The 18,122-nt window shown below is 40.4% G+C and overlaps 1 protein-coding gene across 1 annotated transcript; it reads right to left on the bottom strand.

The window, feature by feature from the left end:
• Nucleotides 1-8,719: 8,719 nt before the first annotated feature.
• Nucleotides 8,720-11,378, bottom strand: LOC116911996 (PRAME family member 20-like). Its single transcript, XM_032915902.1, has 3 exons — nucleotides 11,092-11,378; nucleotides 10,043-10,633; nucleotides 8,720-9,287 (listed from the first exon to the last, which is right to left on the bottom strand). Exons 1-3 carry the CDS (start codon nucleotides 11,376-11,378, stop codon nucleotides 8,720-8,722), a joined length of 1,446 nt encoding a protein of 481 aa, XP_032771793.1.
• Between the last annotated feature and the right edge of the window lie 6,744 nt (nucleotides 11,379-18,122).

The raw sequence follows: 18,122 nt of genomic DNA, 5'->3' as shown, positions 1-18,122 counted from the left end.
TGAGCATGTTTCCAAAACATGTAACTGGCTAGGGAACATGAACCAAATTGAATTGGAGTGGCACCATCTAAAAGTCTAGTAGCCAGGACTGAATAAAACAAGGAAATCCAGGTGAGCACCAAATTCATCTCTCCTTGCTTCCTGTTTGTTTGCACCATGACCAGGTCTCCTTTCCATCATTATGCTCCCACAGTATTGTGCTGGGAGAACATCCCAAGAAACAGTTGGCTAAATAAACTCATTTCTCTCTTAAGGTGCTTTGTGAGGTCTGATGACAGCAATCGGTAGTGAATACATCTGAGGTTCAGATTCTTAGACTTGAGAGACCTAAGAAATCAAGTGTGAATAATAAGCAAATTAACAAAGTAAAAGTACAGGTGATAAGGAGTTGACTGAGCACAGGTAGGAGCCAGAAAACAGTTTTAGTAAAAATCCCTGGTTATCTGGGCAGAATGCCAAAAGGTGCACTGCTACCTTATTTTTTGTGTGAACATTCCCTGAAGGCCAGCGCTATCAGAGAGATTGACCAAAATTCTTGTGCAGACAAAAATACTTAAATCAGATAATGAAATTGTATTCAGTTTAAAATGAGTTATACTTTACGCCCAATTTTTTCAGCCTCTATTAATGGTTCTCAACCTGTGGGTCAGGACTTTTGAATCTCATATTAGTTATCCTGTATATCAGACATTTATATTACAACTTATCAGTAGAATTACAGGAAAACTAACCTTGTTGAAATAATTTTATGTTGTGGAGACACTAAACAATGAGAAGTGCATTCAAACATGTAGCCCATGAAGTTGAGACCTCCAAAATCCCATGGAGAGTGGAGAGATGAATACTCCAGAAGTTTGGACAATCCTTGAGAAACAGGAGGAACGACTTCTCTGCACCTTGCCCACATTCCTGGTTCAAGAGGAAACTGTATAGTGTTGGATGCAGGAGGGGCCCCTGCAGGAGCCCCTCCAACCAGGTCAGGGCAGAACTGAACTTTGCAGCCCTCAAACAGCTCCTGAACCAAATCAAGGAAAGGGTGGAGCAGTAATGGTTCCAGAAGTGCAGAACTCCTGAAAACACGCCACAGAGGAAACTAGGCCTCTGCCCACATTCCAGAACCCAAGAAGACAAGGTGCCACCTGTGGCCCTCAAGCACAGGCTGATGTGAGAGGGGGGACCCAAGTTTAGGGCCCACAGAGAGCTGGAAACAACAGGAGTAAACTCACATGCCTGAGTTTTGCACCTGGTGTCAGTTGGCGGGAAAATATGCTAATAGCTAAGGGGGGCAGCACCATGCTAGTGAGGTGATTCATTCTCTGCCAATCCCTGGAGGACAAGTAGCAGGGGTGATAGTGGGATTATAGTGGGGTGATAGTGGGGTGATTCGTGCTCCGCCAATCCCTGAAAGACAATTAGCATAGCCCTAGGCATTTTGTGTATATAAGGGGAGCGCTTTTGCCACTCGAGGTCCTGGTATCAGCAAAAGAGGTGGTCCTGCAATAAAAGCTGTTGAGAAGAATTCGACGGTGTTGCATCTTCCTTGCCAGACAAGGTGGGCGCGACACCCAAGCAACAGAAACCAAGACTACTTGGCATCATCAGAGCCCAATTCTCCCACGAAAGCAAACACTGGATATCCAAAACACAGGAAAAGCAAGATTTAGATTTAAAATCACATTTTACCATGATGATGGAGGACTTTAAGAAGGTCATAAATAACTCCCTTAATGAAATACAGGACAACCAAAGGAAACAAGTAGAAGCCCTTAAAAGATGAAACACAAATATCCTTAAAGAATTACAGGAAAACACAACCAAACAGGAGTAGGAATTGAACCAAACCATCTAGGAGTTTAAAATGGAAATAGAAACAATACAAAAAGCACAAAAGGAGACAGTTCTGGAGATAAAAATATTAGGGATGAGATCAGGAGTCATAAATGAGATCATAACTAACAGAATACAAGAGATAGAAGAGAGAATCTCAGGAGAAGAACATACCATAGAAAACATCAACACAACTGTCAAAGATAATGTAAAATGGACAAAGCTCCTATCCCAAAACTTACAGGAAAACCAGGACACAATGAGAAGTACAAATCTAAGGATAATAAATATAGAAGAGAGCGAAACACCCAACTTAAAGGGCCAGTAAATATCATCAACAAAATTATAGAAGAAAGCATCTTTTACCAAAAGGAAGAGATGCCCATAAACATACAAGAAGCCTTAGAACTCTGAACAGTTTGGACCAGAAAAACTATTCCTCCCATTGCATAATAGTCAAAATACCAAATGAACAAATCAAAGAAAGAATATTAAAAGCAGTCAGGGAAGAACTCCAAGTAACATATAAAGGCAGATCTATCAGAATTATACCAGACTTCTCACCAGAGACAATGAACACCAGAAGATCAGGGACAGATGTCATACAGACCTCAAGAGAGCAAGTAGCCCAGGCTACTATATCCAGCAAAACTCTCAATTACATAGAGGGAGAAACCAAGATATTCCATGGCAAAACCAAATTTACACAATATCTTTCTACAAATCCAGCCCTACAAAGGATAATAAATGGTAAAGCCCAGCATAAGGAGGCAAGCTACACTCTAGAAAAAGCAAGAAAGTAATCTTGCAACAAAATCAAAAGAAAAGAAAGATACAAACATTATCCCACCTCTAAATATGAAAATGGCAGGAAGCAACAATCACTATTCCTTAATATCTCTCAACATCAATGGACTCAATTCCCCAATAAAAAGACATTGACAAACAGACTGGATACATAAAGAGGACCCAAAACAACTCAGAGAAAAAGACAGCACTACCTCAGAATAAAATGCTGGAAACCCATTTCCAATCAAATGGTCTGAAGAAGCAAGCTGGAATAGCCATTCTAATATCGACTAAAATCAACATTCAACTAAAAGTCATCCAAAAAGATAAGGAAGGACAATTCATATTCATCAAAGGAAAAATCCATCAAGATGAACTCTCAATGCTAAATATCTGTGCTCTGAATATAAGGGCACCTACATTCATTTAAGAAACCTTACTAAAGTTCAAAGCACACATTGTACCTCACACAATAATAGGAGGAGATTTCAACACCCCACTCTCATTAATGGACAGATCATGGAAACAGAAATTAAACAGAGACATAGAGAGACTAAAAGTAGTTATGAACCAAATGGACTTAACAGATATTTATAGAACATCCCATCCTAAAACAAAAGGATATACCTTCTTCTCAGCACCTCTTCGTACCTGCTCCAAAATTGACCATATAATTGGTCACAAAACAGGACTCAATAGTTAGAGGAAGATAGAAATTATCCCAGGCATCGTATTGGATTGCCATGGACTAAGGCTGGTATTCAATAACAACAATAAGGAAAGAATGTCCACACACACAAGGAAGCTGAACAACACTCTACTCAGTGATAACTTGGTCAAGGACGAAATAAAGAAAAAAATTACAGACTTCTTAGAATTTAATGAAAATGAAGGTACAACATACCCAAAGTTATGGGACACAATGAAATCTGCTACGGGGAAAACGCATAGCTCTGAGTGCCTGCAAAAAGAAACAGGAGAGAGTATACACCAGCAGCTTGACAGCACACCTAAAAGCTCTAGAACAAAAAGGAGCAAATACACTCAAGAGGAATAGAAATCAAGAAATAATCAAACTCAGGGCTAAAATCAACCAAGTAGAAACAAAAAGGACTATACAAAGAATCAATAAAAGCAAGAGTTGGTTCTTTGAGAAAATCAACAAGATAGATAAACTCTTAGCCAGTCTAACCAGAGGGCACAGAGAGTGTGTCCAATTTAACAAAATCAGAAGTGAAAAGGGAGACATAACAACAGAAACAGAGGAAATTCAAAAAATCATCAGATCCTACTACGAAAGCCTATATTCAACAAAACTTGAAAATCTGGAGGAAATGCACACTTTTCTAGACAAATTCCAGGTACCAAAGTTGAATCAGGAACAGACAAACCATCTAAATAATCCAATAACTCCTATAGAAATAGAAGCAGTCATTAAAATCTTCCAACCAAAAAGAGCCCAGGACCAGATGGATTTAGTGCAGAATTCTATCAGAACTCCTTAGAAGACCGCATACCAAGACTGTACAAACTATTCCACAAAATAGAAACAGATAGAGCACTACCAAATTCCTTCTCTGGAGGCACAATTACTCACACGAAGACCCAAGAAAGAAAGAGAACTTCAGACCAATTTCCCTTATAAATATTGATGGAAAAATACTCAATTAAATTCTTGCGAATCCAAGAACACATCAAAACGATCATCCATCCTGATCAATCAGACTTCATTCCAGGTATGCAGGGATGGTTTAATGTATGGAAAACCATCAATGTAATCCACTATGTAAACAAACTCAAAGATGAAAACCACATGATCACTTCATTAGATCCTGAGAAAGAATTTGACAAAATTCAACACCTTCATGATAAAACATGGAAAGAATAGGAATTCAAGGCCCATATGTAAACATAGTAAAAGGCTTATACAGCAAACCAATAACTAACATCAAAATAAATGGATAGTAAGTTGAAGCAACCCCACTAAAATCAGAGACTAGACAAGGCTGCCCACTGTCTCCCTACTTATTCAATAAAGTTCTCGAAGTCCTAGCTAGAGCAATCAGACAACAAAAGGAGATCAAAGGGATACAAATTAGAAAGGAAGAAGTCAAAATATCACTATTTGCAGATTATATGATAGTATATTTTAGTGACCCCAAAAGTTCCACCAGAGACCTCTTAAGCCTGATAAACAACTGATCAGCAAAGTGGCTGGGTATAAAATTAACTCAAACCAATCAGTAGCTTTCCACTACTCAAAGGATAAACAGGCTGAGAGAGAAATTAGTGAAATGATATCCTTCATAATAGTCCCAAAAAATATAAAATACCTCGGTGTGACTTTAATCAAGCAAGTAAAAGATCTGTATGACAAGAACTTCAAGTCTCTGAAGAAAGAAGTTGAAGATCTCAGTAGATGGAAAGACCTCCCATGCTCATGTATGGCAGGATTAAAAAAGAAAAATGTCCATTTTACCAAAAGCGATCTACAGATTCAATGCAATCCCCATCAAAAAACCTCCACATTCAATTTTTCAATGACTTTTCAGAAACAATAAGGTATATTTCAATTTATTTAAAGTAAGTTGAAAAACCCAGGATAATATCAAACTTTTGTTTTGCAATGTTTGATTTGATTATGGCTTTGACTACAGGTTTTTCAAGGACTCATTGAACTCTGCAAACCAGGTTCACCATCTCTCAGAAGCCTTCCAACCACTCTGCTTTCCTCGCTGGTATTGAAGGTCATGCTCCATCAACCCCAGAGTAGGATATTAAATATTTTCAAGGAAAAGTTTTAGCTATACCAAAACTCAATACTTTCAGGGATTTAACCTCTTAGAGCCCCAGTAATTCATTGGATAAAATCCTCAGAGGTGAGAAAAGATGATCCATGTAACAAGTGGAACTGATAACCCCTTTTTGTCATCAGAAACTGAGTTCAGATTCATGAAAGACCTCTGTGTCAGATTAAGCCTGTCTAGTTGACAGACAATTCCTTTTGCTAGAATTTCATCTCCTCTCAAACAATCAAAACATCCACTTTCTACCATTGTTGTTTAGGGTTTGCTCTGTGATACAAATTGTGAACACATTTAGAATTCCATGCAAACTCACCTGAGCATTTTCTCTAAAACATGTAACTGGCCAGGAATGGGACAAATTGAATTGGATGTCAGGCCATCTAAAGTCTAGTAGCCCAGGACTGGAATAAAAAGTGTCCAGGTGAGACCAAATATCTGCTCTTTGCTTCTGTTTGGATGCACCATGACCAGGTCTCTCCCTCTTCCAACAGTCCCACCTTTCATGCTGAGAACATCCCAAGAACAGTTGGCTAAATAAACTTTTTCTCTTGATTCTCATAACCATGGAAAACAATTAAGTGAATGCCCAGGGTCTTAGACTTGATATCTTAAGAAATCAAGTTAACAATACAAATTAACCAAGTAACAGTACTGTGATTTGTTTGATTGTGTTTTATTGATCGTGAATGCTCAGAACAACAGATTTTAGTAAAATCCCTGGACCTGGGCTAGAAATGCCAAAATATGCCTGTTGATTTTTTCATGTGAACATTCTAGCCAGAAGGAATCAGTGTTAGGCACCAGCTGTTTGTCAGACAAAAATCTTTTGAAAATCAGATAATGAAATTGTATTAAGTTTAAAATAGGTTATACCTAATTTTTTCATCCTCTCTACTAAGAATGGTTCTCAACCTGTAGGGTGAGAAACTTTTTGTCTTTTTAGATATCCTTATTCAGACATTTAGATCAATTGAATGGATAGACAAATGTTGAAAAAACACATCCAAACATTTTAGTTGGGGAACTCGACAATGGAAGTGCATTTTGGCAGATCTAGCCTTAGTGAGACCCTATCTAAAAGTAAACAAACATACCCAGAAGCCTTGGACAATCCTGAGACTGTGTGACAGACATCTGAAATGTAACTTTAATTAAAGATAATGCCAAACTGGTAAGTTTTTATGGGCCCATGAAAAGGAGCAGTCAGCTGCAGGAGCCCTCCATGAGGTCTGAGTGATTCTGTATCCAGTCAAAGTGCTTTTTTACTTTTGTCAAACATGGGGGATGATGGCTCAGAAACAAAGGAAGAGTCCTCTGCCCATTTTCAGACAACCTGTGTTCACCTGTGGCCCCTAGACAACAATCTGGCAGCTCATTCAACCACCTTATGGTTCTGAGCTTCAGCTGGTTATGAAACCTGCCTGAGACAGAAAAATAGAACTCAAATATACATAAAATGCATACAGAAATAAGTGTTGTACACTAACAAACTCCTAATTTCCTCTCACTCACCCTTGGTGCAGGGGCTCAAACCCTGGAGGCCAGAGCAAACAAGGCTATTGCTCACCAATTAAGCTCAATGGACACACCTGAAACTCCACATACTCCACTCACAGAGACACACAACTGCTAACAATCAATATCCCCATTTTAATTAATTTGGCCATGTTTATTTCTTCGTGAAATTGAGGTTTTTTTATTTAAAGACTTCTTCAGTTAGGTGTACATCTGCATGTATGTTATATAGGTTTGTTCATGTGAAAGGTGGGATCCACAAAGGCCAGAAAAAGGGTCCTGTCACCTGAAGCCTGATTTTCCTTTGAGAGCCACCTGATTGTAAGCTCTGAAAACAAACTTTGGTCCTCTGCAAAACTAGCATGTGCTCTTAACCTGTGAGCAATCTCCCTCAAACTATAGGTCATTTGTTTTAAGAATGTGAAAGCATGTTTACTGTGGGCAAATGTAAGGTGAGTTCACTGGTCCCAAGGAACAAGGCCAGGGAACTGGACATGCAGTCAGGGAGACAGGTTGTGTGGGAAGACAGAAAGAAGGAGCCTGAGAGAGGTTTCTTGTATTTTTTGTTTGTTTGTTTGTTTTGGCTTCTTCTGTACCTCAGGCTAGCACAGGTCTCCACATTTCTTCCATGTTAACTGATAACTTTATCCACCTACCGAAGATTGTAAATTGTGATATTCCTGGCATGAATGTATTTATTTTGACTTCTCTTGAGAGGACATTTGTTGTTGAGTCCTTAAATTTAGATCCATTATTCAATTCAGACAATCACAATGATATTTAAATGGAGAACCTATTATCTATGGGCTTAATAAATACAGTGTACAATAAATCATTTTATTGATAGTTCACTATACAGTAAGGAGTAATAATGACTAGGCTGAGGGAGATTTTTTATTTTTGTTACAAATCAATACTTAGAATAAAATTCCTTTGTAAAGTAGATGCTTTATATAGTAGAGGGAACTCTATATTATTGGACACCTTACACACACTTTGGGTCCTATGTAGAGTTTGGGAGTCCATAGGAATAAAACTCTAGAGACATGTGGCATAAAGGCTGGACATAGAGATTCCCAGTAATAATCTCATGGAGGCATGACAAAAAGATCAAGATTTCAAAGTCAGACCGGAAAGCCTGTTTACGTTGCCCTGGGTTGTATTCTTCCCTTTAGGCATCCCTGATGGGGCCAAGGTGCCTTGTGGTTTGAATGGACTGTATTTTCATCTTCTGTGATTCATTTAATCCTACTTCATTGGAGATGTGTAGGCTGCTCGCTTTAGTTTGAATGTTTAGTGCACATAACTGATCAGCCACATAAGAAGGTTGTAAACGTAGCCCAGAAAAAGGACAAGGGAAAGAAGTGTCAAGAAAATTTTTATTTTATACATGCCAATGCATTCATGCACCAGGGCCTTTCCATTCTGGACCCATTAAACATTCCAGACACTACCAAGCCTGGTAGCAAGGATGGAAACAATCAAAGATACCAAGGAGATAACTTCCAGTTTTATAACTACACAACAAAGCATCTTGTTAGACTGTCTGGGCAAAAGTTGTATATAAAGGCCAAATTGTGTTTCTGAGTGAACAGGACTTTGTTCCCACAGTTCATTTAATTTTTCTCCATGTCCAGCTCAGCGTTCAAGATCCCAGTCTCTGTACATCATGGTTTTCAACCGTCTGAGCAGTGTCAGAAGCCACAGTTTTTTAGGAACCCAGATGAGAGATGTGTCCCAAGCCTGTTGTGTTTTCAAAAACAGAAGTCCTGTTTCACAATTTAGTGCCAGCAACAACAAAGTCTGGACCCATTGTGATAGACACAGCGCTGACCACATGTATGGCAGATATCTGTAGCAAAGGAGATATTCTTGGTCTGCCTTATTACCCCGAGAGTATACATAAGCTCAGAAGAAAGCTCGGCAAATCTTTCTACAGAAACTTGAGCCAAGTCATCATAGCACTCCAGAGGGGCAGGGTACTGTTCCACACGGATCCTGCTCCATTTGGCTGTGTGCTGCATCAGATCCTTCAGAATGGGCACAGAGAAATTATTGCTGTAGAAGTTGACCATGGTGAGCTGACAGCAATGTCTGAGGGCAGGTAGGAGAGCATAAAGCTGGGAGTCTGTCATCCGACACCACTGCAAATCCAGAGTCTCAAGAGTGTCTGCCACTTTCTCTAGGAGACCTCTCAGAGGCATAATATCCAGATCACATAAGACCACTCCTCTCAAATCCAGATGTTTTAGCTGAAATAGGCTTTGACTGCAGGACAGGGAATCCAAGTCTTTCTGTGAAATTAGGTAGTAAGTGATTGAAAGAGTCTCCAAGGGAGTCATCAGGCACCTAGGGATAGAACAGGGGGTTAGTTCAGACTAATGGTGTTGTAGACATTTGGCTGGAATGTACAGAGTAGTAGAAGGAACCAGATGCCCTATGGTCAGTTTGACTAAATGATCAAGGACATCATTTATGATGCTTCCTGTTGGAAATTGATCAGTCAAGCCCACCCCACAGTTCATCTATTGGCTTCACTTTCAATCTGAAAACCAGTTCAACCCATAAATCCAGAAAGCACACAGAAAAACTTCCATCCTAAGGAAGTCCTGATAGCATCACGATATTTGCCATGTGCTCATTGAGTCTGGATTCTATCCTTCCCTCTGAAGTTACCCTTGCTCTCATTTACAGCCAACCTTGTACCCTCTGTCCCATGCACTCTGTGCTACTTGGGATCCAAAGATTTCACCCACGGGAATTGGAGTAAGATAGAAGTTTGTTTTCTCAGATTTGAGCATCTAGTTCAGGTTCACACTGTGCTACTGAGTCCTCCAAATCCTGGCTATCATCCCTGGAAGAATTACAACCCACTCTTAGTACTACTCTTAACTCCAAGTCAATTCTCTCATTCATGAGTGCTCATCTGAGACACTGATTTCACTTGTAAAATTTGCCTTGTGGAACACTATACATAAAAATCCTGAGTCCCATTAGTCCTTGAATATTTGTTCCTAGTGACGCTGACAGCATGAACCACTAATCTTTAAATAAGAGAGACAAATTTGCTTTGTTATCTGACCTAGCTCTTCATTCTTACTTACCCTAGGACTTGATTCATGTGATCTCCAAGAAAATGGACACAGAACATGTGGAGATGCTGGAGACAATTGAATTTGGAGAACTGAGATATAAACTTCTTGATACACTTGGCTTCTATGTCTCTTATTCCATTGCTATTAGAGAACATGATCCTGTGCAGGGGTGCCAGGAAGGCTTTCTGGAGATTTCTCATCTGTCCAATGTAGGGGGCAAAGTGTGCCAGCTCTAACAGAGTCCACTCAGTATGCAGTTCTAATTCTGTGATATGCTGTGGATCGAAAACCTTCAGGATCTCTCCAATATCACAGACTGGTAGATTCCAGACCTTCATCTTTGTACAGCAGAAATGTAGGGAGCCCTTTCTCTGCTGGGCCCACTTCAACAAGCATGTTTGTTCTTCCTTCAGGCAGGAACAGATGTACAGATCAACTATGACCTTCACACGCTTCCTTAGTGCATATCTGTGCAGGACTTTCACTACTTTCTTATCTTTCGAGTTCTCTGCTGAACAGCTGCTGTCTTCTTCTCCAGCCTGTATGTTCCAGAAGTAATGGTGCATATTTCTCAGGTCGAGAACCTGCAGTTTTGTTCTCCTGTGGGTAGAATATATGAATGTCATGAGACTCTGAATCAACTTTTACTACATATATGTAAACTCATTTCTTCCCCCTGCTAAGATGTATATTTTTTGGCACCTCATACCCAAACTGGACCCAGGCTTGCTTCACATGCTTTCCCAGACTTCTGTCCTCTTGATTACTTTTCTTTCACTAAGGTATACCTTATTTCTCCTTAGTCACTTTATTAGTGGTTGGGGGAATGCCAGGGATATGCTCATTCTACTCTGAGGCTACATTTACTCTAGTCCATATTCTACTATAATCCATATCCAGCCATCCTTAGGAGAAGTAAATAGTTTTCATGGACCATGTATCCCTGCATGAAGATGCTATCAGAATCTTCTGATCCACGTATAACCAAGACAACTGCCCTGACAATCTCTACTGTGTAGTCCATGTGCTCTCTCCTATAGTAAGTGGTTATTCCTTACCTGGGGTGAAACTTTCTTGTCAGTTGCATGTCTACTCCATCTAGCACAGCCTGCAACATTTCCAGGTTAGGTGTCTTCATCAATGCACCCACAGGGAGACAGGGAAATGGCCAAGCTGCCACCATTTCCTTCACGAGGTTGATGTGATTTCCAGTGAAGGCCTCCTTGAACAGTGCTGGGAAGAGCACAGCAGGCAGCTCTCCAAGAGAGGACATGGCCACATCTTCATTTCTTAGCAGAGACTGAATTGCCAGCTTCTCCAGTGTGGGTGGGGTCTGAACACTCATCTTTTAAGGTCGACAGTCAGAAAGTACCTGGTGAAGGATTCAGAAAAGATTTCACTTTCAAGACAAAGTTCATAAAATTTCCTCACAATCACAACAACGATGAAGCTTCTGAGTTCGTGCTCTGCCAATGGTAGAGACATCATTTTACCTCTTCATCCTAAACTGGTCATGTAAAGACAGACTCCCACACTGGCAGCATGGCAGATTTTATATCACTCAAATGGGTATATAATTTTCTGCTCTTGATGTGTTAAGTGTGACCATTTCTTTAAAGAAAATGAAAGGACGAAAGAGAGATAGGAAAATGGGAGAGACATCCAGGACACAATGTGGATGACAGTAGCTAAATATTCAACAGAGGGGAGAGGGAACCTGAATAGACAAGCATCAGTGGTTATGTGTGACTCCCAGTTGAAGGATGGGGCCACTAATCCATCTCAAAATATTTAACCTAGAATTCTTCCTTTCTAAAGGAAAAGCAGGGAGAAAAATGCAGTAGAGGCTGAAGGAAAGGCCATTCAGAGCCTATCTACCTTGGGATCCATCCCATCAAAAGAAATCAAACTATGACAGTATTGCCGATGCCAAGATGTGCTTACAGACAATAGCCTGGAATGGCTATCCTCTGAGAGGCTGTTCCAGACTTGTTTCAGACAATTGCGGACACTCTTAGGCAATCAATTTGGCTGAGTTTTGGACCACCATGGGAGAGATAGGGAAGAACTGAAGGAGCTGAATCAGCTTACAACTCCTAAAGATTAACAAAAATATTAACTAACTGAACCATGTGGAGCTCCAAAAGACAAAGCACCAATGAAAGAGTATGAGTGAATTCATCATTTCAGATAAATATGCAGCAAAAATTACCATATATTGCAACAATGGGAGGGGAGGCTCTTGATCCAGAGGAACTTGTAGCCCCAGGGAAGGTGGATGCTAGAGGGGTGAGGGAAGAGTGGGTGGGCAGATGTGGGAGCCACTCATTAGAGTAAAAGTGGAGGGAGGTTGGGATGAGAGTAGTCAAGGGGAGACCAAGAAGGGGGATAACTTCTGTAATGTAAGCCAATACAATAATTCATAAAGGCAAAAAGAAAATAATGAAATACAAACAACCAACAAACACTATCCCTGAACTCAAGCAGTATTACAGAGCAATAGTGATAAAAAATGCATGGTATTGGTACAGAGACAAACAGATAGATCAATGGAATAGAATTGAAGACCCAGAAATGAACCCACACACATATGGTCACTTTATTTTTGACAAAGAAGCCAAAACCATTCAATGGAAAAAAGATAGCATTTTCAGCAAATGGTGCTGGTTCAACTGGTGGTCAGCATGTAGAAGAATCCGGATCGTTCCATGCTTATCAACCTGTACAAAGCTTAAGTCCAAGTGGATCAAGGACTTCCACATCAAACCAGATACACTTAAACTAACGGAAGAAAAAGTGGGGAATCATCTCAAACACATGGGCACTGGAGAAAATTTCCTGAACAAAACACCAATGGCTCATGCTCTAAGATCAAGAATCGACTAATGGGATCTCATAAAACTGCAAAGACTCTGTAAGGCAAAGGACACTCTTGTTAGGACAAAATGACAACCAACAGATTGGGGAAAGTTCTTTACCAATTCTACAGCTGATAGAGGGCTTATATCCAAAATATACAAAGAACACAAGAAATTAGACTGCAGGGAGACAAATAATCCTATTAAAAATGGGTTCAGAGCTAAACAAAGAATTCACAGCTGAGGAATGCCGAATGGCTGAGAAACACCTAAAGAAATGTTCAACCACTTTAGTCATAATTGAAATGCAAATTAATACAACCCTGAGATTTCACCTCACACCAGTGAGAATGGCTAAGATCAAAAACTCTGGTGACAGCAAATGCTTGAGAGTATGTGGAGACAGAGGAACAGTCCTCCATTGTTGGTGGGATTGCAGACTGGTACAACCATTCTGGAAATCAGTCTGGAAGTTCCTCAGAAAATTGGACATTGAACTACCTGAGAAGCCAGCTATAGCTGTCTTGGGCATATAACCAAAAGATGCCCCAACATATAACAGAGACACATGCTCCACTATGTTCATAGCAGCCTTATTTATAATAGCCAGAAGCTGGAAAGAACCCAGATGCCCTTCATAGAGGAATGGATGCAGAAAATGTGGACATCTACACAATGGAATACTACTCAGCTATTAAAAACAATGACTTTACAAAATTCATAGGCAAATTAATCGAACTGGAAAATATCATTCTGAGTGAGGTAACCCAATCACAGAAAAACACACATGGTATGCACTCATTGAGAAGTGGCTATTAGCCCAAATGCTCGAATTAGCCTAGATGCACAGAACACATGAAACTCAAGGATGACCAAATTGCCAATGCTTCACTACTGCTTTAAAAGGGGAAACAGAATACCCTCGGGAGGGTACAGGGAGGCAAAGTTTAGAACAGAGGCGGAAGGGACACCCATTCAGAGCCTGCCCCACATGTGGCCCATACATATACAGCCACCAAAGTAGATAAGATGGATGAAGCAAAAAAGTGCAGGCCGTCAGGAACCGGATATAGATCTCTCCTGAGAGACAGAGCCAGAATACAGCAAATACATAGGCAAATGCCAGCAGCAATCCACAGAACTGAGAACGGGACCCTCGTTTTAGGAATCTTAGAAAGGACTGAAAGAGCTTGAATGGGCTTGAGGCCCCATATGAACAACAATGCCAACCAACCAGAGCTTCCATGGACTAAGCCACTACCCAAAGACTATACATCGACTGACCCTGGATTCCAAGTGCATACTTAGCAATGAACAGTCTAGTAAGAGCACCAGTGGAAGGGGAAGCCCTTGGTACTGCCAAGACCTAACCCCAACCGAATGTGGTTGTTGGTGGGAGGGCGGTAATGGGGGGGGAGAATGGGGAGGGAACACCCATCTAGAAGGGAGGGGAGGGGCTAGGGGATGTTGGCCCAGTAACGAAAAAGGGAATAACAATGAAATTTAAAAAAAATACTCAATTTAATAAAGATGAAAAAAAGAGAAAATAATGAAATACAAACATCCAACAAACAAGAAATGAAATAATCAAATAAGCAAACAAACAAGAAAAGAAACAAAAAAACCTCCTGTTGTGGATCAAAATTGAATTCCTCCTAAGAAGGATGAAAACAGTGGGTTCTGAAATTTTCAGGTTTTCCTGGGTCCCAAAGCAGACCACATCCAAAAACAAAGTTATGTTAAAGAGATGCAAAGCAAAGCCTTAGGTAAGATATTTGAGTAAATCACAGGTATAATTCTAGATATTGTGAGTTAAAGAGGATCAAAGACACAAGGTCTCCAGGTCTCCAGTATGAGCCAGGGTCTCAGAAAAACAAACACAACAAGCATTGGTGAGAAGGGAAATATGAAGTAATATGCTAGTAATCTTAGTCCTGAGGAGGCTGCTGAGTCAGGAGTGTTTTGATATCCAGCCTACCCAGAGCCACATGGCCATTTCTAGGAGAGCTTGAATAACATAGAATCACCTTCCTTTAAAAAATCTACCACAATATTGAAATCAACAGGCTAACATAGATGTTAGAGATGAGGCTAAAACTTGATTTGGAATTAAGTCCAAGGACTTTGTTGAGTTCATCTAAAGAGACAGAAATTAAAATGTGTTGTCATATTTTAGGGTCTAAAGGCATATATCAAACTGCATGAGTCAAAGGAAACCATTTACATACCAATTCTGAGCACTGCAAGGAGGTCTCTGAGTCCCAGGGAAACCAGGCAGCTCTCTAGGCTCCAGGTCTCTGAATGTTTTCTCTAGCTCCACTGAAGCCTGTATATACCTCCCTGCTCACCCTCCGTATTGCAAGCACACCCTCCAATCGCAAACTAGAATCAGATTGGATGGTTAAACTCCACCCTTTGAATTCTATAGGGAACATCATCCAACCAGTTTCTTGATTGAATCAGAGCTCTCTGTGAGAATTCCTCCACACTAGACCACCCCTCAAACATTTCACATGTTAATTAGCAACATATCGTGGAATTTGTGGCTTTCCCCCCTCATTTCCTTAATTATTACCTAGTTTTGAATTCGGCAATGTACTGGGTCCTATTTTGAAGCCAGGGTTGTTTTAGAACTCTAAGTTCAACAATCATTGAGCCTCACTATCTTTCTTCCTGCTTGGATTAATGTTGTAATCACTATACCCATATGTTCTGGTGCTCAAGGACTGAATTGAATTCTTTTCCAATAAACTACAGCATCACCTATTCAAGAGATGTAGGCAGGAGCATAGCTTGATTTCATTAATAGTGTCCTAGGGTGCTGGGTGTGTACTCAATATGCAGACAACTATGCAGCATACAGGGCAAGCTCTCTCCAGCATTCCATGCAGTTTGGAAGATAGCCAAACCTGTAATCTCACAGTGCAAGAACTGAAAGCTGGAGGATCAATTCAAGACCATCTGCAGCCATATTTTAATACAGGAACAGCCTGGACACTACATTTTGGCCGATTTCTAAATGGAGCCAAAGATAAAGAGAAAAAGGAGTGTCTGACGGAGACGCTGCTCTGGACTACCAAAAATGAGGGACTATTTCATGTAGGTTCAGCCTAGCATGCTTGCTTAAGACAAACTCAGGTGTGGGATGTGCTGTGCAATTGAATTTAGGTGTTCTGTAAACATGAGAGTCCTGAACTAATCCTAGAGCATTTCAAGATACCCAGGAACCACTGAGCATCTCTCCATTCCCAGTGATCCTTCATTTCTGAAAACATACTTCAACTGTCTTAAAGCCATGGATGACATGTCCCTCCCTGACACTTTATAAGTTGTTTTGAAAACTTTAGTACAGTATAGCCTAACACATTATATTATAGCCAAAGATGACATCATATTTCTCGGTCTGTACTCACACTCACATGTTCTAGAAAGAAATGGATGTCCCCATCTGTCTAGATCATGCGATGATATATAATCTACTCTTTTGTGAATTCCAAGCAAGGACTTTATTCCCTGACTTACAGTGTTGTGGGAGGGAAATGTTAGAGATTCCCCCCAAAACCAACATGATGTGATCTGATGCAACTCACAGCAGGTTTTTTGCTCTATTAAAGCAAGTTCCACATCCCTCCCAACTCACCTTCATCATATAGGAAAGTTTTGTGGTGGGGGATCCCAATATTTCTATCATGGTAAGGCTTTATAATAAGCAGCAAGCAGAGATAAGTGTGCAAGCATCTAATAGGAAAGCTACTATGGCCTTATCATAATTGGCCATTGCTGGGAGACAAACATAAACTTAATTTCTGTTGCCCTCTTCATTTTTGGTTCTTAGACAAGGTGTGGGCTTGTAACTAAAGCATGTAGGTTTGTTAGAGGAATAACCTATAGATATAGGTCTTGTTGAGGGTATAACCTAGTAATGCTGGTCTTGTTGGGGATTAGCCTAGGGATTTGGTTTTGTTGAGGTGCAACTTTGAAATTTATAAAACGTAGCAGTTATTAGTTCACCTGAGTTCACACATATGTCAGGATCTCTAAAATGGAGTCTGAACATAAAGATAAGGCATTTCAGCAGCCATAGAAATCCTTGCCAAAATGAATGCATGTCATCCTCCTGCCTCAGCCTTCTGAATGCTGCCTTAGTAGAAGATGGTAAAGCATGAAGCTCAACTCTTTCTTCCAGACCAGACAAATAATTGTGTAAGGTGTTTGTCATGTCCTTTTATAATGCCGTTTTATGGTATTGTGCATGTATTTTCAATAGTACACTAAGGGCTCCAGATGACTTCCTGCTGAACAATGATGGTAATAAATGATGAAAACACAGCCAGGTGACTTGGCTCACATAGAAATCCTCCCAGCAGGAAAGGAAGGCAAAGGCAGGAGGATCTCTGGGAGATGAAATTCAAAATTGACCCTATCTATAGAACACCAGACTAGCAAGTGGGCTAGAAAGATTTTTCAAGCACATACAGAGCAGGACTAAGCAACAGGATCTCAGTTTCAGTCAAGTCCAGAGGGCACACTCAACCAAAACAGAATCACAAAAATAAAGAAACAAACAAAGAAACAAAAATACAAGTAACCTGTCAGGCCCTCCATCCTCCTACTCTGAAGAGCATGGAACAGAAGATCAAAGTCACCAGGACAGGGGTCCTTGAATCTTGGTAAAACCATGCTGGCCAACCAGCTTAATTTAATGTGTTCCACCCTTGCATGGAATTCCTCAAGGACATCGTGGGCAAGCTTCTCAGAAGGACACATGTCAATCACAGAAAAGCTCTAGAGAAAAGCTTTTATGAATATAATTGCATCAGGTGTCTATCCTGTCTCATTGAGTCCAAAGCCTGGACCTGAAGAAAGTCCTTTCCCCATCATTGGGTATTTAGAAAAAGGCCTCCAAGCCCTTTGAGGCTTGATGTTTTTCCAGCTTCCTAAAAAAAAGTCACTGTCTTTATCTCTGGCCAGAGGTACTTGTGGGTCTTCCATTAATAACTGTGGTGCCTGTTAACTTGTCTAGGTTAAAGCCATACTTCAGCTCCCTAATTACCTGCTAGTGAGCCCATCCCAGATCAAAGACTCCTTTCTCTTGGTCCCAATTTATCCTAAAATCTTTCTTTCCACTATTGATTTCTCTTTCATTTTTCCAGGAGAAATCCTTACCACTTTGGAAGAAATCCTTGTTCTCTTGAGCCAAGGAGCTTGGACACTGTACTGCAGCCATTTTC

The sequence above is a fragment of the Rattus rattus genome, chromosome 11 (assembly GCF_011064425.1).
Source record: "Rattus rattus isolate New Zealand chromosome 11, Rrattus_CSIRO_v1, whole genome shotgun sequence".
NCBI classification, from domain to species: Eukaryota; Metazoa; Chordata; class Mammalia; order Rodentia; family Muridae; genus Rattus; species Rattus rattus.
This window is presented reverse-complemented; position numbering and strand designations above follow the sequence as displayed.

Bases quoted from the DNA above. Each gene is read 5' to 3' on its own strand.
- LOC116911996 (XM_032915902.1), bottom strand. From the start codon at position 11,378: ATGAGTGTTCAGACCCCACCCACACTGGAGAAGCTGGCAATTCAGTCT. The intron at 10,634-11,091 runs GTAAGGAATAAC...TTCTACCCACAG, and splicing joins ACAAGAAAGTTTCACCCCAG to GAGAACAAAACTGCAGGTTC. The intron at 9,288-10,042 runs GTAAGTAAGAAT...TTCTATCCCTAG, and splicing joins CACATGAATCAAGTCCTAGG to GTGCCTGATGACTCCCTTGG.